At 39.4% G+C, this 26,523-nt stretch overlaps 1 protein-coding gene across 6 annotated transcripts in view; it reads right to left on the bottom strand.

Annotated features, from left to right (window-relative positions):
• The window catches only part of ABCC4 (ATP binding cassette subfamily C member 4), a 1,253,378-nt gene that overhangs the window by 1,113,704 nt on the left and 113,151 nt on the right, over positions 1-26,523 (bottom strand). For 5 of the 6 annotated variants that reach the window (XR_008211683.1, XR_008211684.1, XM_052705824.1 and 2 more), the window contains 5 exons: positions 24,601-24,657; positions 22,362-22,517; positions 18,482-18,571; positions 17,837-18,009; positions 9,611-9,716 (listed from right to left, as the gene is read on the bottom strand). Coding sequence is in view for 4 of the 6 variants with exons in the window: in XM_052705824.1 (XP_052561784.1) it covers positions 9,611-9,716; positions 17,837-18,009; positions 18,482-18,571; positions 22,362-22,517; positions 24,601-24,657 (582 nt within the window). In the remaining 2 variants the exon portion in view is untranslated. The remainder of the gene's footprint in view (positions 1-9,610; positions 9,717-17,836; positions 18,010-18,481; positions 18,572-22,361; positions 22,518-24,600; positions 24,658-26,523) is intronic. The other variant, XM_052705823.1, reaches the window with a different exon arrangement.

Here is a 26,523-nt window from a genome sequence, read left to right as displayed (position 1 = left end):
TGGTTGTCCATTTCTGCCTCCTCTCTATCCTGCCTGGTTATTTACCTCCATTCTACCTAAGTCCCCCCTCAAAAACAAACTATGCAGCACTGTCATTACATAATCTCATAGTTTCAAGTATTAACCATAATTGCTATGGATAAATTCTGGGCAGGGGGGGGTTCAGTATTTGAGCTATCAAGAAATTGTACAATAAGGCCGGAGTAGCTACAGCAAATACAGAACCAACAATTTATTTCCCAGGCATTGTATGTAAATATTTGGCTTACATAATAATTTAAGTGAGCCTTCCTCATATGTAGAATTCCACTCTCAGATTAGTTTAGATGTTCAATACATTTTTGTCTAACATTCAATGGTGGATGGGAAGGAGAGACAAAAACGAAACCATAAAATGACGAAAATGCAATCTGAGAACCATTTCACAATGAAATGAGAGGAACAAGACAATGAAGGAAGACAAAACGTGATGAAACCGGTCCATTTCTGCAAAGACCCAAGCAGCAGAAGTAGGACAGTACTTTTTCTGACGATTCCTGAAGCCGATTTATACAGTTGGGTTGCACAGAACTTTTGAAAAGCAAATACTCATTTTGTGAGTGAATTTAAAATCTTCTGCGTGGATTAATATAGTTAAACACTGACATTAGCCACAGAAAGAAAAAAAAGCGTGGATCCTTAAAAATGCTGTAACAAATTCCATGTACTTATGGCTATCCATAGACAGAAGAAAGAAAGAAGGTTCTAAATCCTGCATTTTCTAACTTTCAGCAACAAAAGCAGACAAAGGAAGAGAACAATAGTTATAAAACACTCTGAGAAAAGAAAAGCCCAAGGTTGGAAGTGTCGAGCCACAGAGGAGGGGGGCATGGGAATCTATTTCAATTATTATTGAGGAATGCCTAGTATTCCTATTCACGTTCATCTTCACCATAAAGCCAGAGGGAAAATGGGACATTTAGGAGTTGATCATAAATGTTTTTATTTCCTATTCAAAAGGAAAATAATTCAAGCAAATTATCTCCTAGGGAATACATCTGATTTAATTTAGACTTGCAGAAGACATCAGCAAACAACAAAATTATTAAAGTTCAAAACTCTGCTAGGAGTACAACTTTGAACAATGTTTTCCTCAGAGAGCATACATCAAGACGATCTTCAATAAAGTCCTGGGAAGAGGAGAATATTCAGGAGATGCTTCTGGTTACATCATATTAAAAGAAATATATTTACACAAGACAATACATGGCTTTGTGGGAAAGAGTCAACAGCCCATTCCCCAGCTGGCATTAAGTTCAGATACAAGTACGTTCCATCTCTTCCATCTCAACAGTTTGCCAAAACAGATCAGAAACATGTACATACTTCTCTGAAGAGTCATTTATAAATATTATCCTATCCGAACAGGTTTGCAAAAATGGAAGAACACTGAGGCCGCAAAGCTAATTTGGGAACCATTTTAAAGTGGTTTTTTTTTTTTTAAATGAAGTTTTTCTTTATTTTTCTTTTTTTCTTCTTGTTTCTGTTTTTGATTTTTTGGTATTGGGGCTTCGTTTGGCCTTTTTTTTTTTTTTTAATTAAATTTTCAGCTTTAATCTAAGCATTCCCCAAGCTCCTTCAGGAATCACATATAACTTATTCTATGACAAGTCTGGTGTCAAATAAAGAAAGTTTCATGCACCACATGCCAGTTGTGTACTTCTTGTTTTTCCTTCAAACAAACCAGAGCACACTTGGGCATTCACCTTCTTACAATATGAATAATTCCTTTCAAAATTTCCATATGTTTCATCTCAGCAGAGTTTAACTTCACTCTGACAATGCAAAGCCTGCCCTAGGTCTCTGGTATTCAACACATGCCCCTGCCCACTTCCCCTCTATTTCACAGAAAAGGCAATTTCAGATGCTGTTCTGGAGTCAGAAGAACTGGACTTCTTTAAATTGAAATTATTCTTTGTAGAGAAAATTCAGCATGTAATAATAACTGGTAAGTTGTTCCACACATGCGTTATCTTTGCTCTTCTTGCAGAGGCTTAAAAATCTCCCCTCCTGCTGTTTTTCTCCATCTGATTGCACACCACTGTAAGCTGGTTGGAATGTTGTGGGGAAAAAATATCAATATGCAATAGTAATGTATGTAGCAATGAGTCTTATTTTATTGATAATCATTTGATATTAACTTCTATATCTTGTTGGAGGAAATAAACTTGTTAACTAGTTACTGTAGATGTTTTTTGTATTGTTCAATCTCTTCACCTCAAAATATCTGACATATCAGTGCAACTTCAACCTTTCCCATAGAGCCACTTCTTACCAGGAGCTCTAAATGCTGACAAAACTCTTCCTTGGCCAATCAGTAATGACTGTTTCCAGCACTGGAAAGCCACATTTCTCAATCTGGATTGCAGAATGGCTCAAACATGGCCCTGAAGTGATGGAAGATATGCTTCAGCTTAAGAAATTCCACTCTCTAATAAGGCTTTTGAGGATTGTCAGATAAGTTGCAAACACACTATGCTTTTCAAAAAGTTAAAGAATACAGCTGCCTCTGTCCTAGGTTTATCTGCTTCTGAAGACAGTGAACTTGTGGCTCAGCTGCCATGCACACAGTTTTACCTTATCGGAGACACTCTGCTCAAATCATCAGCTGTCAACATGTCCTGCACTAATTTGCTCCTAAAAAGTAACACGGTATTTCTGAGAGAGCAGAAAACCACTCTCTAAAGATGTGTTAGCATTTCTAGTGTGGTCTGCATTCCATACCACCACCTTTAAAGAAATATCTGACTGCTCTGTCCTTATACAGATGAAAATACATTCACACACAAATGACTGACAGAATAAGAGATTGAGGTTCATCAGACATTAGCTTCATTTCCTGCTGTAATTCAAATGCAGCTCTTCATTTGAATGCTCCCAAGCTGAAGCACTGCTTCAGTAATTAGCTGCTTTATTTAGGCAAAAAAAGAACCTTGTTGGGCGGCTGTCTTGAAATTGGAGCAGCTTTTAAGAACAATCTTAAAGTTGTCAACATTTTGGGAAGGTATGATTCTCTTGGCCAATTTGAAGCCAACAATCCTAGTGCTTCTTCAAGATCATTGGGATTTTGACTTGTTACAGAGACAGCTAGGCCAAGTGTGATGCTTAACAACTATCACAGACACACCACTTCAGGTGACAGCAGTGGCTCTGATATAAGGTTCATAGCCCAGCACTTTATGCAAACTTGGATTAAACATCAAGATAATATCCTCTTAATAGCAAAGATGTATAATTTACTCAGGTTTGAAAACAACATGTTCACTGTTTATATCTTCTGAGCTGAATTACTGAATTCCACAAAACATTTGTTTTCCCTTGCTGTCTGCAAAACGTTAACCTACTTTCAGAGGATCTGGAAATTGTGGAAATTGGCTTTGTTTGCATTAAAATCAAAATTGATCATTTCTGAAAATCACTTGCTAATGCTCAGCTCTTCCAGAAATTCCACAAGTCCTTAATTACCAAATTAAAGGAGAAACCTAGATGTTTCCAGGGCCACTGCCCACCATCAACTGTCCACATGGACTCCAATACAGTGAACAGCCAAGCAGGCAGATTAGCATTAATTACACCTGGCAGAAGGTCTGGCGGAACTGCATTAAAACTCCTAAAGTGTCCCTGAAATATTTAACCAGCCCTTTAAGTGTTAAGATCTTTCCTAAATTTTCACAATTTATCTTCCAGATTCCAAAAATCTGGAATTGCAATTTTCCTGTCATCGTACAGAATACACACACACAAGCAATATTTTGTGGGATACCGATATCCAGCTATCATGAGACCAAGTACTCTTTCACATTTCCTGTGTAAAGCATCTCAGCTAGTACCATTAAGTTTAATGTGCTCCACACTGGTCTTCTTGTATGACTAACATTCATTTTCTTTTCTTCACATTTTTTCACCCAAGAGACTTTGGTCCCTTTGGTTCCAGCACAGCTGGATTTTTAGTTCTAGTGTTCTCTAGCTCGTATTTTCAGGAGAGGCTTTCACATGAATGCCCTGTGTATGCTGGTGGAAATGGCATCTTTCTGGGAATGGGGAGCACAGTGCCCAAACCTTGGCAGAGAGAGGAAAACGTAGAGCTCAGGTTTCTTAAATTTCTGGAAGAATGCTCTCTTTCCATGCTAACGATGGGCAACACTGCCATCACTATCATGCTTACTTAGGTGTCTGTTAGCAGAACTGCCTCATCTCCCGCTCGATGGCTGAAGGACACTAATGTGCAATACTGGGTCAGACACCAGAACTCCAGAGACAAGTACCCAGACTTTATCTGCTGCATGGCATTTTCTGTCTAGCTGTAGATGACTCTCCTATTACTATGCAAACTTCTTGAATCTCCCTGCAGAGTTCCCTCTTTCCTTTCAAGGTGTTTACACCAAATTTTGGTGGACTGATTTGCCCTGTTGAGGTTAGATGTCTACAATACATGAAACACAGCACCTGATTTATGAGGCCCAGGTGTTCCAACAAGGTAAATATAACGCGATGTCAGAAAAATGGGAAAAACTGAATGAGGGAGGTGTACCAGAGAGATGTAAGAAGTCATTTTCTACTGACCAAAAAAAGACCTCAGGTCCGTTTATCAGGTACACTGCACTGTTAACCGTGAGTATTAAGTCACTTCAGTACATAGCCACAACAGGTTTTCCCATAAATAAATCAGATCTCTTCCCATGGTTCTCATCCTCAAAAATTTCCTATTTGAATGACAGTTTTTAATTACTAGTTCAAGTTCTGCTTGCATAAAGAGCTTTCATTTCAAATAAGTATTTTACTAATATGAAAAGTCTCTGTGGAGAAACATCCTCGTCATTGGAAAATGCACAAGTCTTCACTACTTTAAGACTTTCCTACCGAAAGACCACAGCACAGCAACCAGAACAAAGAACTGCATCAGATTCCTGCCAGACACACATACTTAATTTGCTACTGATTCACTGCTTCCCTAGGTGAGCTTCAATTTCTGCATGCTTCAGCTTCTCTCCTCTCTAAAAATACAGTTTCTAAAAAGTATTTCTCAACCTGGACAAGGAAGCAGAAAAGAGGGGGAGGAATGGGTGATGCGGATTTTACAAGATACCACTGGAAGTCTTGGGAGTGGTGCCTGTTGGCTGCCCCAGGCTGCTCCTGACTGGGTTTGGTGAGCTGCAGACGTGATTTAGGTAAAAGGCCCTCACACTGAAAGGTGAGAAAATGATAGGGAAGCAGCTGTTGTGGTGGTGGGGATGCTATGTGGAATGGGGGGCTAGTGGAGCAAGCCTGAACTGAGCTTTTCACAGGATTTGCCACTAGAAGAGAGGAAACTGTAGCATTTCTCCCATCCTCCCCTCTTTGCTAGGGAGAAAGGAGGCTGCTTATATCAAATGGCTAAAATGAGTATAAGTAGGCATCTGGTAGGAGGAGCTACAACTTGGGTTCTTAAAATAATGAGGGAAACATGAGTGAGAAAATATCCTATAGTAGTCTTGAACAGCACAGGGGGGAAAAAAAAAGTTTGAAAACCACTGGATTATAATTTTATGGTAGGATTATTTGATGGCCTGACTTAACAAGTCTTTCCAACTTTGGTTCCAAAGATTGTATGGATACTTCCCTATCTCACCCAGGTGTTTGAAGTTTAATTAATTAATGTTTGTAAAGAGCGTTACAATTTCCAGATGAAAAGTCCTATGCAAGAGCAATGGAGGATTACTCATTGAGGTGATTGGGTTAGAGAGTATCACATTACACAATGCAGCTCTTCCCTCAACGATTTTATGCGTTTGAAGTTCTGATAAAGTGGATTTATCAGTAAGATGGATATAATGGAAATACTCTTAAGGCGTGACCTGGATTATGAAACCAGAGGTATGGTTTTGGGAATAGAACAAACGAGAATTAAAACAACTCCCGAGGCCAGATTTGTCTACAGTTGTATAAAAACGTATTTTGTTCTTCCTTTTTTTCCTCTTCCAGTAGGCTTTCTTCTCTTTTAAAATAGAACCGGTTATTACAATGGGTGTGAGCAGACATGCAACAGTTCACGTTCAGTTCTTATTTCCATACTCATCCAACTTGACTTTTTCTCATGACTTTCTCAGAATTATTTTGTTCTATTTTATTTATTTATTTATTCTTCTTAACGTTTGGATTAACCCTAATGATGGACGTCATCTTTTTGGAAAATTCTGGTTTAACTAGCAATTAAATGGAATTAGATCAAAAGCACGTGGACAATGTCAAACTGAAAACTGCAGTCAGTGTGCTTAAGACAGGATAGCAATCAAGGGCATCTATATGCACACAAGCTAAAAGAACAGTTCAGCGTGAACCTGATGACAAACAACACGGACAGATGTAAAGACCCAAATCTGTAATGGGCTAACCCCTTGTGATCAATACCAGCAACAGTTTTGCCAATGCTCTTTTGCCCTTCGTCTTTTACCCAGAACAATTAAGGCGAGGGTAAAGTTTGAAGTTTAAAGTTCTGGTTTGAAGTTTGAAACACATTCAGCAGGATAATAAGGGCACTGGAGCATCAGCCCAGTGAGAGGACAGGCTAACAGAGCAGTTTGTTCACTGAGGAGAACAGATGGCTTTATGAGACTCAACAGGAGTAATTTCATACCTACAATCAAGTTAGTCAGAAGACAAGAGCCACGGTCTTTAGTGAAATATACTGTGGGAAAACAAGGAGCTTTTGCCACGTACTGAGGTGAGGTTTTAAGTGGATATAAGGAAAAATACAGATTTATTGGCAGATAATTAAACACTGTGACAGGATGCCCATAAACGTACAGAATCTCTATCTTTGATGTTTTCAAGATGCAACAGGATAAAGCCCTGAACAATTTGACTTGTAATAGGACTAGAGACCTCCTTTGGTTCCTTCCACATTAAATGATTCAATGAGGGGAGAGCTCAAGTTATGTATACTTGTTCAGGAATGGGTTTTGGACCATTAAGATTAAGTTAAGAAAGCTGAACGGGTTTGCCCAACATTTATTTGAAAAATAAGTTTACTCATTGCTTGCCAAAAGATAATTGATAATATCCCAACTAGGAGGTTCCATCTTTGTTCTTCTTCATTCATTTTCTACCAAACTTACCAGGACAGACAACAGAGATGGGGATGACATATAAAGGAATGCATTATTTTATCCATACATCTCAGTTAAACAAGAGAGAAAAACAGAAGTTTTAATAATACCTGATACTGGAATAACAATGCAATTCAGCTGTGCATTTTTATACTTGTAAAGAATCTGCGCAAATTTAAATGTGTAAATTACTAAAACACATTAAAATTTTGAGACACTAGATTTTAAAATTTGCAGAAAGCTCTCTTTAGCTGAGTTTTCCCAATTTTCTTAATATTTAAGTAAAACATTACTTTTCTGTGAAAGCTGTTTTTATTGTTAATGGTACTCCTTAACAGTTTGCCTTCTATGATTATCCTGTTCCTTATATTTTTTAACGCACAGACTTTTCTTACTCTTCCAAAATTGCATTATATTCCCACTAGGATTTACATGCCTGAGTAAACCAAGTAATTAAAAAATATAACAAAAGCACACCTGCCGTAACTCTGATCACTCCTCGAACAATATAAAGTTTACAATTTGTTTGGAAGCAGAATCAGTAACTCTGAATAAGGATGTCAAGAAAACAGGCTTGTTACTGAGTCAATGTGCCAGTTTCCTCCATTTTCTAATACTTCTTACCCTTTACTTCCTCCCAGAATTAGAGTAATACGAAGGATCAAATGAAGTAATGTAAAAAGATGAAAAACACTGGAGACACTAATGATTGCAGACCCTAAAGTAGACCTTCTTGCAAATCTTTTCCTTAACGTACTCTAAAGAGGCTAAAGTCATTCTAAAAACACTGTACTAGATAATGTAAAAGTGGACCTTTAGGAAGGTCAGATCTTGATTGTGGCTGAACTGAAACAATGGAAGGTCAAAAATAAGATACAGGATCTTAACATATAATAGAGTAGTTACACTGTTGGCAATTATACTGAACAATCTGAAGAGTAACTTCCAATTTTAATTAAATGTTTTTAGCAAAATAGTAAATAAAAACATCTAGTTTTTATTTCAACTGCACAATATTAAAAGGTAAAACTAAGAAAACATCTCCATGGAAAGAACATTCTGTGCATAACATGTTAATGGTAGTTAATGAACCAAAACCCACAGAAATCCCTTTGGACAGCTAACAAACACATACAGCTATTAATTAGGTCACAGTTGTTTCCTCACAAGTCTTTTGTTCACTTTACTTGTAGAGAACACCAACATATCCATTAGACTTGTGGGGAGGTATTCAGCAGTGAGGAAAATATTTATTTATTATACCTTAAATGCTTGCAATTACATGACTTATTATGGCAGTTCTGCTGGTTTCTCTCTTCGTAAGTAAACTATAATCACTCAGTTCACAATCTGCTGTACTCTATTCCTTAGAACATCATTCACCTCACAAGGTCCAATTGTTTCATTTTGCATACTTTGGGCTACCATTGTACCTCAATCACAGATTTTAAAATGCTCTGGGCATCCAGTTAAGAAAGAACAACCACACAAAACAATACTGAAAGAATTAACGAACTTCATTTTAATATAAAAAAGTTTCATAAATATTTTTTAAAGTTACCACTGAGAGGATATGGGTAATTTCTGTTTGACGCACATTTAAATTTGAATTCCACTCACAAAAGCTTTGCCCACTAGTAAGTTACCCCATTAACTGACTGTGAAGAAAATGTTTGCAATAGGCTCCTGCTGCTACTGAAGAAAATTGCAAAAGCACAGATAGAACATCGTTTCAAGGACACAAACCAGACCGAGCTCCTGAGAGCTGAAGACCACTGCCTTTATGAAAATAATCAGCAAGTATATATTTTTCATTCTGTGTGTGTGCAAGGCATCACAGGGCAGGCACCATGTGGTGCTTCACATTAGCAGAATATACCGCTGTTCCGTCAGGAACAAAGATGGCAAAGGCTGCTGGATTGGTAATACTCCGTCTTTTCTGTCTGAATCTTGCTTTGTAAAGCTGGCCACGTTCAGTTCAGTTCCTCACCCGTCTAGCTCCAGTTCTCCAACCAACACCCTTGCCCCAGGGCAGCTGCTGCCTTGTTACCAACATCTCCTGCTCCAGAACCTCTACCACTTCCTTCTCATACATTCCACACCACTAAATATTGCACTGCCTCCCTCAGCCCACCGAGACTGAATTAATAAACTTGACTGAATCCAGCTGACTCTGTCCAGAGCACTTGGGTGTGTCTTCACTAGTACCGACAGAGATCATTTGCTTAAGTTTGCTGCTGCACCTCACCTGCAATGGGTTTGTGCCTGGCAGGTTGGAAACCACAGAGTGAGAAAATGTAAGCAGTCTTTTCAGGTCATTACCACTACAGTTTCATGAGTTGCCTGTCACAGCCCCTAGGATATCTAGGATAAGTCTTAAATTACAACTCAAACTTCTGATCATTTCTCAATCAAAAGTAAGGAGAGTAAACAAAATTATCAATTTGCAGGGAAAAAAAAAAAAAAATTAAGCTGTTAATTCTTACCATAATTCTGTCACTGTCGATAATGGTGTTCAAGCGGTGTGCAATGGTCAGAACTGTGCACTGAGCAAACTTTTCACGGATTGTCTTTTGGATGAACTCATCTGTTCTGAAACACAGCAAGAGCAGTGCAGACAAAAGCAAGATGTTAGAAGGGATAACTTAATGGCAGGCAGCTTTTGCGACTTCATCAAACATGACTGTATAGCAGGAAATGTGCTTATGAAGTCATTATTAGTGCTTCTTCCTGGAGGCATACCATGAAACATACCCCAAAACCTATCTGCTAGTGGTTGAGGAGAAAAGAATTTCTCCTTGAAAGTAGAGCAGTAAGTTTCATTTCAGGAGTCTTGCCTTCCAAACTGTGAATACAGAAGAAGGAACATTCCCTTTAGCAGAGTGAGGTATTCTTACAGATTTCTATTCTATACCAAAAAAAAAAACAAAACAAAACACTATTATTTAAGATTTAGTTTATGCAAGCTGTGAATAAAAGTTAGTGAAAATAAATAACCTTCATTGTAAATGAATGAACAGAAGACAACCTCTAACAAAGATTCTTCATTATCACTGCAAAAGTGGGTTAAATTACAGAGCTGGTTGGTAAGCAAAGCTACAACTGCAGTAGCTCAAGGACTTGAGTACAGAATGACATGCTTTATAAGTCAAGAGTTGATTGATATAAAATCCAAGGAATGGGATAGAATCATGAGATTCCTGAGTTGGAACACAAAAGCTATCAATCCACTACATGAATTAGTCTCTTAAGGAAAGGTATCAGGTAGAAACACATGACTTTTAAAGAATGAAAACAAAGCCAGAGCACAGACACTGAAGTACGAATGTTGAGAACTGTCACGAGTTAAGTTGAGAATCCTGAAAACGAAATATACTGAAATATACAAGAGACACTAAAATGTTCTTCAGTTGTATAATCAAATATTAATGCAAAAGGCCTGTAATAATGATAAAACTGGATAATATTCAAGAGACTATACTAAAGAAGCATTGGTATCACCTAACTTAAAGCACTGCAGTTAGATTTAAATTTGGAAATCTATATAACCCTCCTTAAAGTCAATGAAAAGGGGAAAGGCATGGCTGGAATCTGAATAAGAGCACCTGAATTAGGCAGCCATCAGGTGATGAATGCCTTCTACAGGCACATGACAGCCCACAATGCACCAGAAGCCTTAGTTCCTGGGCACAAAGCCAGGTCATGTGAATACGCATATATTGTGCATCAGCCTTCAAAAGATGTTGAGTGGCAACAGTGGAGAAAAAGGCAGTGTGGGAACACAGTTACAGAAATTAAAATTATCATCCAAGATCAAAGGAAGACATAAACAGCTCAAAACGCACTGGTGTTAGTGAGACCAGGGATGTTGCAGCCTAGAATTCAGGCATATGAAGGCACAGGTCTCATTTCCAGGATTCCTATTAAAACAGAATACTGTACTTCTATGCAATGATTAGACAATAATAAATGCTCCACATAGAGCATCGAAGACGTCTAGATAAACAAATATATTCAGGGGCCATGTTAACTTCAACTGGTTGTTTGCAAAGCCTTAATTGTTCAAACTGTTCTAAGTAACTCGGAAATCAAATACAATACACACAGAACACACCTTCCTCTGACAAATCAGTATTTTCTAGATACTAGTACACTGAATCCATCTGCACATGACAAATATTTGGTACTGTCTCACAAGCAAAAAAGAACTGTTCTGTTTCCACCATGGCAGGAAGCACTAACAACAAAAAGGAGAAACAGATAACTTTGGAAGTGTAGGATGATGTGAGGAATGGTGTCACCACTGTTTCCGTGGTCCACAGTATGATTTTGTGGTCTGATGGACTGAACACAACTTCTGTTACAAACAGTTTAAGCAGTCAGCATGACAAAGAAGACAGATCACTGCTGATGAGAGAACAGACGATGAGAGAGAGAAGGAGGATTATTAACAGTTAAGTAAGAGTTCCCATGCATGCTTACTGCCATCCTCTTATGGAGACAGAAACATTTATGCACTGTCATGAACTGGACAAGACAGAGCACTTTTAGACAAGAACTCAGTTTTTGCCAAAATTGTTACTGCTACCTGGACCACTGGAGCGGTTTGGAGCATGACACACTTCTTCCTTGACCATCTACTACATTTACTTCTAACAGTTTAGCAGCAATAAGAACACTCATTAAGGAAATGAGAGGTCTGAGATTCTTGGTAGTTTGATCCTTCTGCTACTATTTCCTAAAAGAAGAGTAAGGAAAGACTTAAGAAAATCCTTCTCCTCTATTCAGCATTAGTGAAGCCATCCCTGGAGCACTGTGTTCATTTTTGGGGTCCTCAGTATAAGCATATACAAGCATAATGGAAAGAATCCAACAAAGGACCACAAAGATGATTAAACAATGAGCACCTCTCCTACAAGGAAAGGCCAAGAGAGATAAGACTGTTCAGCATGGAGAAGAGGGGGGATCTTATCAATTTCTATAAATACCTGAAGGAACAGTGCAATGAAGATGGAACCAGGCTCATTTCAAGGGTGTCAAGTGACAGGACAAGACATAATGGCAACCTCCTTAAAAAAGCAATTTGCTTAACACTCCACGACCGCGTACTTCTATCAGATCACAGCAGTAACAGTGCTACCACTGCATTGCTAATGCACACATTTTTTTTTGCTGTCCTCTCAATAATGCCTCAATGATCTATTTATTTCAACAAAGAAAACCAGTACCACACACGATAACACTAAGTAGGGAAGAGGCAATGGTTAAAAATAGCCCACAATGAATAGCAAAATGGAAACAAAAGCTTCAGTACTACCTGAAATAATGTAAGGAAAGTCTTTTTCTTTCATTATAGTCAATCTCAAGGTGAGGTTTCCTACAGAGCAAGTAAGGACCACAGAAAACTGCAGTTCGCTCAGAAATTTCAAAAACAACTTTTAAAAGAGCTCAAAATGATTTTCAACTCTCAGATTATTCCTACTCTTATCTCAGTAGAATGCAAGATCCTTGAACACCCCTGTCCTCTGCATTCATTTATTATACATTCCATTATTACATGCATTCCTTATAGCATCATCTCTTACTGCATATCCATTAAGAAAACAATTCTCATTCTTGAGAGGCTGCACAGTAGCCCTGCAGAACAGCATCCGAGCGTTCTGGTTAATGTTAACTTGAATCTGAATCAGCAGAGTGCCTCGGAAGCCAAAACTAGCCAAGAGGCCAGCAGTACCCTGGGGTGCATCAGGTCCAGCACTGCCTGCCAGGAGAGGAAAGGGATTGTCCTGCTCTGCTCTGTGCAGCCTCACCCTGAGCACTGTGAGCAGTTTGGGGTGCTTCAGTATAAGGACGTAAAGCTATTAGAGACTGTCCAAAAGAGAGCTACCATGATAGTGAAGGGTCTAGAGGACAAGACATACAAGAAACAACTGAAGTCACTTGCTTTCTTCAGACATAAAAGAGGAAGAGGATGAGGGGAGGCCTCATGGCAGCTTACAGCTTAGAATTAGAGAATCATTTGAGTTGGAAGGAACCACTAAGGGTCATGTAGTCCAGCTCCCCTACAACAAAAAGGGACATCAACAGCTAGATCAGGTTGCTCAGAGCCCCATTCAGCCTGACTTGAACATCTCCAGGGAGGGAGTTTCCACTACCTCTCTGGGCAAAACTGTAAAAACCATTTTCCTTATACCCAATCTAAATATCCCCTCTTTTTGTTTGAAACCATTGCCCAATCATTAAAGACCCTGATAAAGAATCTGTCTCCCTCTTTCTTATAGCCCCCCTTCAGATACTGAAAGGCTGCTCTAAGGTCTCCCCAGAACCTTTTCTTCTCCAGGCTGAACAGCGCCAGCTCTCTCAACCTGTCCTCACAGGAGTGGTACTCCACCCTGGTTTATTTTTGTGGTCCTCCTCTGAACACACTCTAACAGGTCCACATCTCTTCTGTACTGAGGACTCCACATCTAGATACAGAACCCAAGCTGAAATCTCGGCAGTGCAGAGTAGAGGGGCAGGATGACCTCCCTTGTCCTCCTGACCGTGCTTCTTTTGATGCAGCCCACGATATAGCTGGCTTTCTGGGCTGCAAGGGCAAGTTCTCGTGAGCTTCCTCATGAGAGACTATATTATATGCCAATTGGAGCAGTCAAGCCTCCAGAAAAGTGCCAAAGCAAGGAGTATTTCTGTCCTTTTTTGAAGGCATAAATGACCCCTGTGTGGAGTCAAACCACACTGAGAAAGTGGCCAAGAAAGTGTCAAGGGATTTCATTATCCTCTTAAGTGGCACATCATAAACCAAATATGCAACCTGAACAGCAAACCATGGCTGCTGGATGACAGAAACTCAACCTTAATCTAGTAATATGAAAATAGTATATGAAAAGCAGTAAGACTCCCCAGAAGGGGAAGACCATCTCTGGCAACAATTTAAGCAGGAGGGCTTTAAACTAGAGTGGCTAAACCATCCCACTTTGAGGCAGATTATGGCAATGGATGCCCTGGGCCTGAAGTTGGATCAGAAGCCAGTAAGACAGCACCTAAGATGCAGGATAAGGAAACTCCAATTGTTAAATCAGCCTCGATGGGAACCCAACTCAAATGCCTGTACACTAATGCATGGAGCACAGGGAACAAGCAAGAAGAGTTGCAGGCATGTGTGTGCCTACAGGGCTTTGACATCACTGGCATCACTGAGACATAGTGGGATGACTCTTATGACTGGAATGTAGGAACAGAGGGGTATAATCTATTTAGGAAGGACAGGCAGAGGAGAAGGGGAGAAGGTGCTGCCCTCTACATCAAAGACCAGCTGAAGTCCATGGAGCTCCACCTGAAGATAGATGAGGACAGAGAGCTTATGGGTTAGGGTTAAAGGGAAGGCGGGGGAAGGAAACATCACAGTGGGAGTCTGCTACAGGCCACCCAATGAGGAAAACCGAGTGGATGAGGCCCTCCGTAAACAGATAGGAGCAGCTTCACATTCACCAAAGATGGTCCTAATGGGAGACTTCAACCATCCCAATATCTCTTAGAGGGTCAACACAACGGGGCACCAGAAATCAGAGAGGTTCCTGAAATGTGTTGATGATAACTTCCTATTCCAAGTGTTACAGGAATTCATGAGAAAAGGTGCTATGCTGGACTTTGTCTTCGCCAGTGAGGAGGTGAGTAATGTGAAGCTCAAGAGCAGATTTGGCTGAAGTGAGCACAACTCAAGAATGTCACAGAGCTGTTGGAGAGGGTCCAGAGAAGGGCCACGAAGATGACTAGAGGACTGGAGCACTTCCCCTGTGAGGAAAGGCTGAGAGAGCTGGGGCTCTTCACTAAATATTAGGAAAAAATTCTTTACTGTGAGGGTGGTGAGACACTGGTACACTGGAACAGGTTGTCCAGTGAATGCCAGGTCGTGAATGCCCCTTCTCTGAGAAGCATTCAAGGCCAGGCTAGACGTTACTTTGAGCAACCGGGTCTAGAGGAAGGTGCCCCTGCTATAGGCAGGGAGGTTGGAACTAAATGATCATAAAGGTCTCTTTCAACCCAAACCATTCTACAATTCTATGAAAAAAGAGTGCTATAATTGTCCCACTGGCACTGTGGGTTGAAGGTCTAACAGCAAGTTTCACTGCAACTCAAGACCCGGTATATCCAAAATCAGCTGACTGGGTAAAAAGGAAGACATCTAAAGAGCAAGTATAAATGCAACGTGAGTGAGAAGCAATCAAGCTGGTGAAAGAAATGCTGGATAAGTCATTATCTTCAGTCTAATGTCATCCTGGGATTGTCCTGGAACCATATCTCACATTAAACAATTCCTGAGCGGCCCTGAAGAAGGCCACACACGCTGATAATTTCTCCAAAAGGGAAACAAGTACAGATAGCAATAAGATGTAATAAAAAGTTAAATTTTACAAGGTTAAGCTGACTAACAAACTGAACTGTGTGCAATGACCGTTTTTAAGCAGACTCAATGAATCACTGATGTGGAAATGGGGCAGTGGACTGCATTTACAAGTAGTAAAAACACAGGTTAACACACATACTGTGTACATTCAGTACACAGAAAGCTCAGTACACTGAACTTGGTGTTAAAAATAAATCAAGTCTCAAAGACTACAAATTTTGTTTCAATATACCACCAAAGTGACAGCAGAAAGATTTTTCAGCTCTTCTGCTCCAGATTTCAAATCACCATTCCAAATCACTTAATTGCTATAAAACTATTCCATTCTTAAGGATAAGAATTCTGGCTTCAGGACCAAAACGATAAAATCAAATCAACGCTTGTCATTCATTACATACAACATGCAAGCAGTCTGACTTAGAGGAACCTTTTTTATAGCAAACTCCTCCCCTCTCTTACAACAACACTGCCACCCCTGCAGTATGCAGAACACCCAGTTATCTGTGAGATGCAGGGTACTTATGGGAGCTCTAAGATGTAGAAAGAAGAAAGATGAACTCCAAATTCCTTCCCTTTATTCTTTTGCTCAGCCTCACTGGCCAGCAAAGATGAATGGCTTAGCCAGGCTGAAGAACCATGGGGAAAAGTTCCTCAGCCCCAAGGAATGTCATATTCCACTACTTCATGCCATCTCACCCACTCCTCTCCTTCTCCCACCCTCAAGTCCTGTCTTCTCACATTTGCTTTCAGGTTGAATTGGAGGGAAGTGCAGTTGCAGCAGTGGTCCAGGCAAAAAGACGATAAGCCAGAAAAATAAAAAATGAAGTATAATCTCTACAGCCAGCAGCAGCTCCCCACAGTTTCCTATTCCAGGTGCTTGATACAACGTGTGCTTACCATGCCAGGCATGGGGGCTGTGCATCGCAAGAGAAGGAGGTTTTCTTTACATTCCAAAAATGCCTCCCTAACTGCTCAGTTAAGCAACACACATCAGCATTTCCTGATGAGCATCCTATCAGACTGCACAGCTGAAAAATACTTTGCTCTAGTTTTAGCAACGCATTAAGAAAAAGGTAATAATGACTGTAATGCAAACTGAATTCAAAGTAGAAGTTCCAAGTTATTATTTGTATTGTTATGCGTAGAGTTGATACAAACATTTACCTTATTATAATATATATTGCAGCACACATTAATCAAGATTAATTAAATGGATAGTGCAAGTTGAGAACACATACGTTAGATGCCAAAATAGGGAGGATGAGTAAGATGGTATTAAATTTCCACAGCTATGATTAATCATAGTTAATCTATCAGTGCTCAGCCAAAAATAAATTAATAGTCAAAAAAGAAAACAAATGTCAAAGTAAAATAAAACAAAATAAAATAAAGAACCTCTGGAAAGGGAATGCACTCCTCTAAAGGTTTTAGAAATACACTGTCAGCTGAACTGCAAAGCTGTCCTAGTGGCACCACTTCTCCCCCAAGAAGATGTTATAAAAATGAGTCACGCCCAGATGACATACAAAATCCTTAATGCATCTGTTTGAGGGACTTGCTGTGTTATTGTCCTCTTTGGACTTTGAGTTCCCCCTCAAGCCATAGTTTGTTGGAACTATATATTCAGTTCAGACTAATTGATGCAGTACATTTGCAATATTGTTTCCAAAATATTTCCACCAGTGTTTCAAACGTTTAAAAATTAACAGTGGGGGTACTTAGCTATTGGAACAATTTAACAAGGATTGTCACTGAAAGTTTCTTTCTACTGAGGGTAGATGTCCTTCTAGCAGTACGATGTAGTTAAAATAGGAATGAATTCAGGAAAGTTCTGCTGGCCTGAGTTATACAAGACATGCTTTTTATATTTTTTGGGGAAGGTCGAAGGGGAAGGGGGGGAGCTAATTTATTGATTTATTATTTTTCCAGCAGATATTTCTTCCTAGAATCAACAGAACTCAGCTTAGTTTCATGGCTATTCTAACACCACTGATCTGCATTTCCAGGTAAGTTCTTGTCTATGGCTGCGGGAGAAATACTTTGATTAACTTTCATTGTTAATCTTCCTACTCTACATAACGCACTGAAATTAGGGATATTTTGGGCACACATCCAGTATACATCATCTGCTCTGGATCTAAAGCTCAGTCGCCCCATTATGAATAGATAGTTATGATAGTACTGTGGAAAACATAAAACAGCAACACAAACGACAGGAAATAGAAAGCATTTAATTTCATTTCTACAGCACAGGTGATCAAGCTAAAAGAAGAAACAGTTCATCTTAACACAGCATTTTGGTTTTTACCTTGGGTCCACATTTGCTGTTGCTTCATCAATGATAAGGATCCGATTTTTTTTTAGAACTGCTCTGGCAAGACACACCAGCTGCCTCTGACCAACACTAAAATTAGACCCAGATTCTGCCAGCTGTGTCTCCATTTTATTAGGTAGATCTTCCACAACCTCTTTCAGTTGCACCTGTTGACATGTCAACATATTGTAGGATGAGTAACTCCCTTTCAAATCAGCTATTGTATGTCTGATGACACAGTAATAAGTATGCAAGATTTACCTTTTATATTCTGGCACAAAATGACTAAGTGCCAAGTTGGATTACACAGTGTCAGTTATTAGAATTCTAAAAACATTAAAGCATATTGTTAAGAATCTATTAATGTTCATTAAAACTAAGATATGAATCAAAATGTAACCAAAACATCATCCCAAGGGATAATTTCTTCATAAAAGACTTATGTAACAATATTCATGTCTACACACATGCACAAACAACACACACTGACAAACACAGACACAACGGTCTACCTTTTTCCATCAACAGCTATGCCCTTATCAAACCTTGGGAAAACATCTAAAACCTAATGCACACAAGCACAATAGTGTAATTTGGCTTGTAGACATCAGATGTACATTATTAGATTTAGTAAATCACCTCTTCCAAGGCATTCCACAGTTCTTCGTCAGTGTATTCATTGAAAGGATCTAAGTTCTTCCTCATTGTCCCAGTGAACAATACGGGCTCCTAAAACCGAGTAAAATTAGCATTCTATTATAAACACAGGTTTTATCATCACAATAAGTAAGCTAATAACAGTCAGAATTAACCCACAACACAGAAATATCCTACAACAAGCTGTCTTTTATGAAACACGGAAGAGTACTTAGCACACGAAAAGGAGGGAAGAAAGAAATGAAATATTCAGACATTCTGTGTGGAGATCATTTACCAGAGTAGGTCTTATTTGTAAATTGCTGTACACAGTTAGGTTGGTCCTCAAATGGGCATTTACATGACACTGTTTAGATGCCACAAGCTATATATATACATATACTCACATGCAATCACTGCTACCCTGCTATTCTTAGTGAAAACCAAAAACTGCTGTTGTCAATGGGCTCAGACTCCTAAATTATGTTTGGGTAGTTTCTAAAATTCGTATTTACACTAAATAAAACAAAGATGAATTAAAGAGCTCCCAATGCTATTTTTGTTCTTTTCCGTTCCCCCTCTCTGCATTTCATAATATAAAAGCCTTTCAGTTTTACAGAAGATCCTAGAAGAAACAAATTCCACCATTTCAGAGCAATGCTTAATTCTTCCTGCCCATATATGTAACGTATAGTCACTATAGGTTAACTAAGAAGTTAATCTACATGCCTACAGCATCATACCAAGGTTACTCAGGTTACTTACAGCTGGTCAAAGATCTAACTCAAAATAAACCACTGAGTCAAACCAGTACAGTCTCCCATTAAGGCACCAGTGTGGGTTTACCAGTGGTCAAAGCAGCCATTGTTCTACTTCAGTTCCCATTCAAATAAGTAACAGATCATTAATTACATGGACACAAATCAATGCACGTTGAAGAAAAAAATGGTGTTTGAGAAGGTGGAAAATGGCTTTTGGTCCAGTGTTCCCTGAGCAGCAAGTACTAACTAAGGTGATTTGCCAGACCCGAGAATCATGCACTGATACAACTAGATTTCTCTTAATACTATATCAAGAATACAACTCAAAAGCTTTAATAGTGCTAATCATAAAAGCAGACTAGTCATCAAATAATCAGAGTTTTGTTTAATTTGGACAAATCTTATTGCAAATGTTTTCTTTTTTTCCTCTATAAAAGGATGCCTAAACTTGTATTTCATTACTTCAGCTTATGCCAAGATTACTCTCTCTTGACTGACGTCCCACCTAACTCTACTGATGGCCAGTCCCAAATGGCAGCAGCAATTCAGACCAGAATTTCAACGTTAACCCTTTTATTATCTTGACATCTAAACCATTCTGAGTGGCATCAAAGGGGTAACAAAGACAGAACACGCTGCAAACAGTGTAAAAAAACACATGCATTTCTTGACGCAGCGTGCCAATTACATGAAATTTTGCATTGACAGTACATGCTATTTGGTGCATTTCGAAGGTCTTGTTACATTTGTTTTTCTTTTCATTCTATTTTTATAGGTTAGTGAATAAGGGACTGAATTTAAAAAGTGTTCTTAACTGCTATAAAAGTCTTAACAACAGACATGCACTGCAACAGTAGATAAGGATATATTTTTAATTACCATTTCTGACAGATTATTATTCAAAATAGTCTGGTTTATGAGAGGAAAGTAATAAGACAAACCTGTAAATAATTGTTGTAAAACTGCTTGTAGTCAGGGAGGCAGACAATATTTGCATAGGAAAGATTTACAAATACAACCTTCACACAGCTCTATCCAAACAGGCAATTAGAAGCCTAAGCACATTTTTATTTCTCCAGGTAGGTATTTAAGCTTACATATAAGAAAACTTCAGTCTTACCTCATTACTCTCTAGGAACGGTTTACTTTAGCATGCCTTATAATTTAAATGAACATCTCCCTCCCTGGTGTTTTGGTTTTTTTTTTTTTCTTTTAAAGCTTCCCACATAATTATGAAGATACCTGCTGCAAAATAACTGCCTGTTCCGTGACTATTTCTATTATTGACACTAGTGTTATTTATGTACTACAAAGACAGTGTTTGTCATTCAGTTTACTACAGCACGAATCTTATTCCAAACCCTCCTCCTGCTCTTACTACCACCATTTCAACATTCTACATGTTTTCAGTGAAAAGAAGTCTTCCCTTATGTGGAAGACAGATGTCACTTGCTACCCTTCAGACACTTAAAGCCCCTTGAGCCCACAGTGAAAACCCTATTGCAATATTCTACTGGATTAAAATCGTTTATGGCCATAAGTCAGCCTCAGTAAGATGCTGTATACAAAAAATAAATAATGGAAATAATGTGTAACTAAATACAGGGAACTCTGAGCATCTACATAACTCAATGTGTAGAAACCATACCTGACCAATAGCTTTCCTGCCCCAACACTGAATTTTAACCAACGGGATTGAATGCTTCCCAATGTGGAAATCACCTGCAAAAGGGCAGGGCTTTGGGAAAGCTGCAGACCACCTTAAAAAAACTGATGACTACATATTTTCAGGGAAAGGAAATAAATCCACATGAAGTTCTCTTTAGATCCCACAAGTTGACTATTTCCATAGTTACACCAACTACCTCTGCTGTGCACAAAAAGATTTCAGCATACAGAAGGAAAAAACAGCCTGCATTAGGCAACAATCCAATTGTTGGGGGAGTATTTATTTTTATTAAGATATATGCTTTCTTTCTCTGACTTGTATTCTTGGGAAAATAAAAACAAACAAACAAAAAACCAAGAAAGGCATGTCCTCCAATGAGGCTGGAACCACTGTTCACTGCCATTTTTATCAGATTCTCAATTCAAAGAAAGTAATATAAACACTCTTAATGCCATCGCAATGGCTGACTAGCAAAGATTCAGATAAAAATATGGCCAAAGAACTCTAAATACAACTTCCATAACAAAATACAAAGATTTGAGAATCAGTGTTAAACACAGTAAATGAATTCCTCTGGCTTCCAGTCTACTGTTCTATCAACCTGCTATAAAAAAAAAAACAACAAACACAAGATAATTATTTGCCACAGAGATGGACTTTGCATGTGTAATGTATGAACTTTTCCCTCTTCTTTTGTTCTCTACTGGAGAGGAATTAGCCCTCTTATGAAATGGAGTAATCTGCACAGACACTGCCTTCAGGAAGTTCTGAGGTTACACATAAACCTTCTCTTCTCCATTGCTTCATTCAAAAGGCAGACAATAGAACACAACACTTCTGGCCTACTGGATTTCTTAGAACATCCTTTCCTCTGTTCCAACATCAGAGACGAATCTATTCCCAACAATGTTTCCCCCCCCCCCCCCCCTTCCATGGCAGCCTTTCCTATATTCAGCATTCGAAGATCACTAGTTCTTATTTATGGGTCATAATGATCCACTCTTTCTTCTCTCTATGTTCTCCTCTCCAGCCCTCTCTCCATAATGGAAAGTCTGGTAGCTCACTTACAGTTGGTATATGTGCTCTTTCAAGACCTAGCCTCAGCCTACAGGGGCGTCTACAGAGTTGAATGTAGCTCCTCAAAGTCCCTTACTAAGAAAGCTTCAGGCAATGCATCAGGTGAGAATTTCTGCTGAAGGTGGAACTGACATCAGAGAACTACTGAAGCTTTGAGTATTCCCACCCAGTTTTCTTTGCTGATGTCCAGCCATGGAGGGCAGCGTATTGCTAACATCTACTTGTACTTATTCTGGAGGAATGGGCTGAGAATAGAACTAGGAAGAAAACTCTCCAGTTCCCAAAGCTGATTCCATTCTATATATTCTGTATACATATCCTGGCAAAGCATTTAAGTATTACAGGAAAAATGTTTATAGCAAAGTCAGTCTCTTACCTGAGGTATAATTGAAATTTTCTTCCTTAAGTCATGGAGGCCTAGCTCTGATGTCAAGTACTTATCAATCCAGATCCTTCCTTCAGGTTCAGCCAACCGAAAAAGGGCTGCTATCAAAGAGCTCTTCCCTGCTCCTGTTCTTCCCACAATTCCAACCTGTAGACCAAACAGAGCTTGTACAATTAGACCAGGAGCCTTGAAGGATAAGGAACAGTTTTACAACATCACAGGATTTGTAATAGAATAAACATCAAATAAAACTACTTTGTAATTAACACTTTTTCAAGAGGAAGAAACCTTCCTGCTAGATCAGTTGGGATTCAGGTGACAATTGGATCCAAAGTGATTTTTAATGATCATATCATTCAAAGGTGAAAGAAATATTTTCCTAACAAAGTTTTTTCCCTCAATGCATTGTGTTTTATTGTGTATGTGAGATGAAACAGTCTGATGCGTAATGTGATTCAAGGCAACCAATTTTACACAAAATCTGATTTGCTGCTTGACATTAAGTAAATCACTTCAGGCATGCACCTACTTCTCAATCCAGAAAAGGACTCTTATGAGCACTTCAGGAACAATTTATTATTCCCAGTTTAGAAACCAAGGCCGGTTAGTATGGTTAAGGTAAAGTACTGTAAAGTATTTAGATTCTAGAGCCAAAGTAAAGTTAAAACTATCAGTAGGATTATAAACAGTACTCAGACAGCTTCAGCAGAGAGGATACCAAGTGCACCCTCAGCAAGTTTGCTGACGACACCAAGCTGAGTGTTGCGGTTGATACGGTAGAAGGAGGTTCAACATGGCAAAGTGCAGAGTTTTGCACTTGGGCCGGAGGAATCCCAGGCATCCATACAGACTGGAAGGAGTGGTCCTTGAGAGCAGCCCTGCAGAGAAGGACCTGGGGGTCTTGATAGATGAAAAACTTAACATGAGCCAGTAGTGTGCCTTTGCGGCTCGGAAGGCAAATGGTATCCTGGGCTCCATCAGAAGAGGGGTGGCCAGCAGGGACAGGGAGGTGATTGTCTCCTTCTACTCTGCTCTTGTGAGGCCCCATCTGGAGTACTGCGTCCAGGTCTGGAGCCCCCAGTACAAGAAATACAGGGAGCTGTTGGAGAGGGTCCAGAGGAGGGCCACAAAGATGATCAGGGGACTGGAGCACCTCCCCTGTGAGGACAGGCTGAGGGAACTGGGCTTGTTCAGCCTGGACAAAAGAAGGCTGCAGGGTGACATCACTGCAGCCTTCCAGTACATAAAGGGAGCCTACAAACAGGAGGGGAATCAACTCATTGAAAGGGTAGATAACAGCAGGACAAAGGGAAATTACTTTAAGTTGAGGGAAAGGAGATTTAGGTTGGATGTCAAGGGGAAGTTCTTTACAGAGAGGGTGGTGAGGTGCTGGAACAGCCTGCCAGAGAGGTTGTGGATGCCCCGTCCCTGGAGGTGTTCAAGGCCAGGCTGGATGGGGCCCTGGGCAGCCTGGTCTAGTATGAAATGGGGAGGTTGGTGGCCCTGCAAGTGGTAGGGGGGTTGGAGATTCATGATCTTTGAGGTCCCTTCCAACCCTGGCCATTCTGTGATTCTGTGATACCAGCATTGAAATGACAGGAAAACATGAGCAAGCACAAATTCCCATCTAAACAGGATAAACAGTGAATAATAAAATCATTATGATTCAGGCTTCATTGGGTTCCCCAAGGAAATCAGAAACTGCAATGTGAAAAAACAATGCTTTCAAAAAAAAAAAAAAGAGGTAGAGACGAAGCAAAATATGAGATTACTAACTTTTATGATAGGTTACAAATACCGTATAAAAATGAGACTTGGGAAAAAGTAAGGTCATTAATAATTAAGAAGAAACAAAATTTGTGATGGTTAAATAAATACTACTTGAACAGCAAACCTTAAAAATACGTTGTCTGCAGGTGAACAATACTTAAAGAAAACAATGTACAGTAATCAATTGTATCATAGAAGGTGATGGGTGTAACTCACTATGCAGATCTGATTTGGCAGGATTTGTTATTTCCTGCACTCAGTTTTAATCGCTACATTTCCAGAAAGAAATCAACATACTGGAAAGAGTTCAGAGAAGTGCAACATAAAATTAATATGAGTTGGAGATACTGATTTTGTGAGGAAGGATTTATGAGGATTAAACATGTACAATATAGCCTGGCAAAGCGATTCAGGTGCAGAAAGGAAGAAAAAACATGAAAACCTTCATGAGTATACGTACAGACACCAGAGGGCAATTACCCACTGCCTGAGACTCAGATGTATGCAGTAATGACTGCTGGAATGAAATTAAGCACAGGAAACATTACACTGAAAAGCAAGGAAAAACTTTCTGGTAGTCAGAGACCTTCAGCTCAGATAAAGCAACAGTGCCCACATTTGAGCATAAATACACAAGAGGAGCAACTTACACTGCATAATCTAAGCAGTATTTCCTACTCCCATTTTCTGATTGAAAAATTAATCTAACAATTCATTACTGTGCAACTATACATAAACTGTGGTACTTACTAGTAAAGCTACTGCATAATCTAACCAAATATACTACATTAAATAATAAGATATCCAGTATTCATATTATATTAAACAAAACAACATGAAACAAAGGAAAAAAACAGTTCTGAACAGTTACATTACTGAAAATACTGAATGGAGAATACAGTTATGAAAACAAAAGTTCAACTCTTTCCCTTAAGCATCAGTGATACAAAGTATTGCACTAAGAACAACAGAAAAACAACAACAAAAAAAAACATCGATACTTAAAATAAAAATGCAGCTGCTCTGCATGTTGTCAAAATCCCACTTTCAGTTTGGCAACAAATGAAAGCACTATGCTGCTCAGTATTTACAAGAATCTATTTGTATTTTTGGTCCAATTGACTACAGGCTGCTGAAAATTAAGATGAATTTGAAACAGTTCTCCCTATAGACATTTTTTAAAAAACATCGTGTTTGTTTGAAATCCACATCTATAACTAGTGCAAACACAAAGATGGTCTGCAAATGGAAGTCCTGGCCACCCAATCAGCTAACCAGGATTTTGTAGCCTTGATGTAAGCCATGTTCATACCCAAGAGTACACCTGCTACACTGGACTCATCATTACTCAAAAATCACTTGTACTTCAAAGCAGAGCTGCACAAAAAATGAGCACGTCAGCTATTGATCTCAAACGGCTCTTGCTGCCCCTCAGGCAACCTCCCTTTCACGCTACACTGTAAGGGTATTTGTGTGAAAAGCATCCGTGCCATAAATCTAGATCCTTACCCTTCTAACTTCTTCATGTAGCCATACATGATTCAGGATCTGTTGAGGCAATGTACTCTTAACGATTCATAGTCAATAATCATTCGTAAGTTGTTGAATTCAACTAACCTTCCTAAGACAAAGATAGTGGTGTTTACAAATTAGGGTTGTACATGGTAATCTGCTTCAGAGACACGACTTTTTACATAGGCAGATAGCAATGGGATAAGGGGGAACAGTTTGCAACTGAAAAACGGAAGATTTAGATAAGATATTAGGGGGAAATTTTTCACTGTGAGGTTGTGAGGCACTGGCATACGCTGCCTGGAGAATCCGTGGGTGCCCCATTCCCTGAACGTGGTCAAGGCCAGATTGGACGAGGCCCTGGGCAGCCTGAGCTGGTGGGTTAGCAGCCTTACCCATGGCAGGGGGGCTGGGACTAGGTGAACTTTAAAGTCCCTTCCAACCCAATTAACTCTATGATTCTATGATTCACCTATACTACCAGAGCACAGCTGGCTGCTGGCACAACTCCTTGTGCGAGCATCCTCTGGTCTGTTTCAGGCAGATTGCACTGGGTTAGCAAAGACAGTTAAATGAGAAGGACCCTCCTCACCTACTTTGGCTATAGGGAGATACCAAACACAGAAAGATGCAGGCTAGGTGGCAGATGTAAAGACACCACATCTCATAACTGATCTCTTAGAAGTTGCCTCATCTATTCCTGCACCTAGAGCCTGGCAGACTGGGTGCATGGTCAGTTATAAGAAAATCTAAGCACATGGCAGAAGTTTAAATTCATCAGTTCCATGAGAGGCACTGCAGTCACCAGAAGTCTGAAGTAGTCAGGAGTATGAGCAAGCACAGAAGCTCTCAATGCCAGCTCCATGGGTAG

The sequence above is a fragment of the Tympanuchus pallidicinctus genome, unplaced genomic scaffold (assembly GCF_026119805.1).
Source record: "Tympanuchus pallidicinctus isolate F22 unplaced genomic scaffold, pur_lepc_1.0 scaffold6, whole genome shotgun sequence".
Classification (NCBI taxonomy): Eukaryota; Metazoa; Chordata; class Aves; order Galliformes; family Phasianidae; genus Tympanuchus; species Tympanuchus pallidicinctus.
The sequence above is the reverse complement of the archived record's forward strand: the minus strand, read 5'-3'. Positions and strand labels throughout refer to the sequence as shown.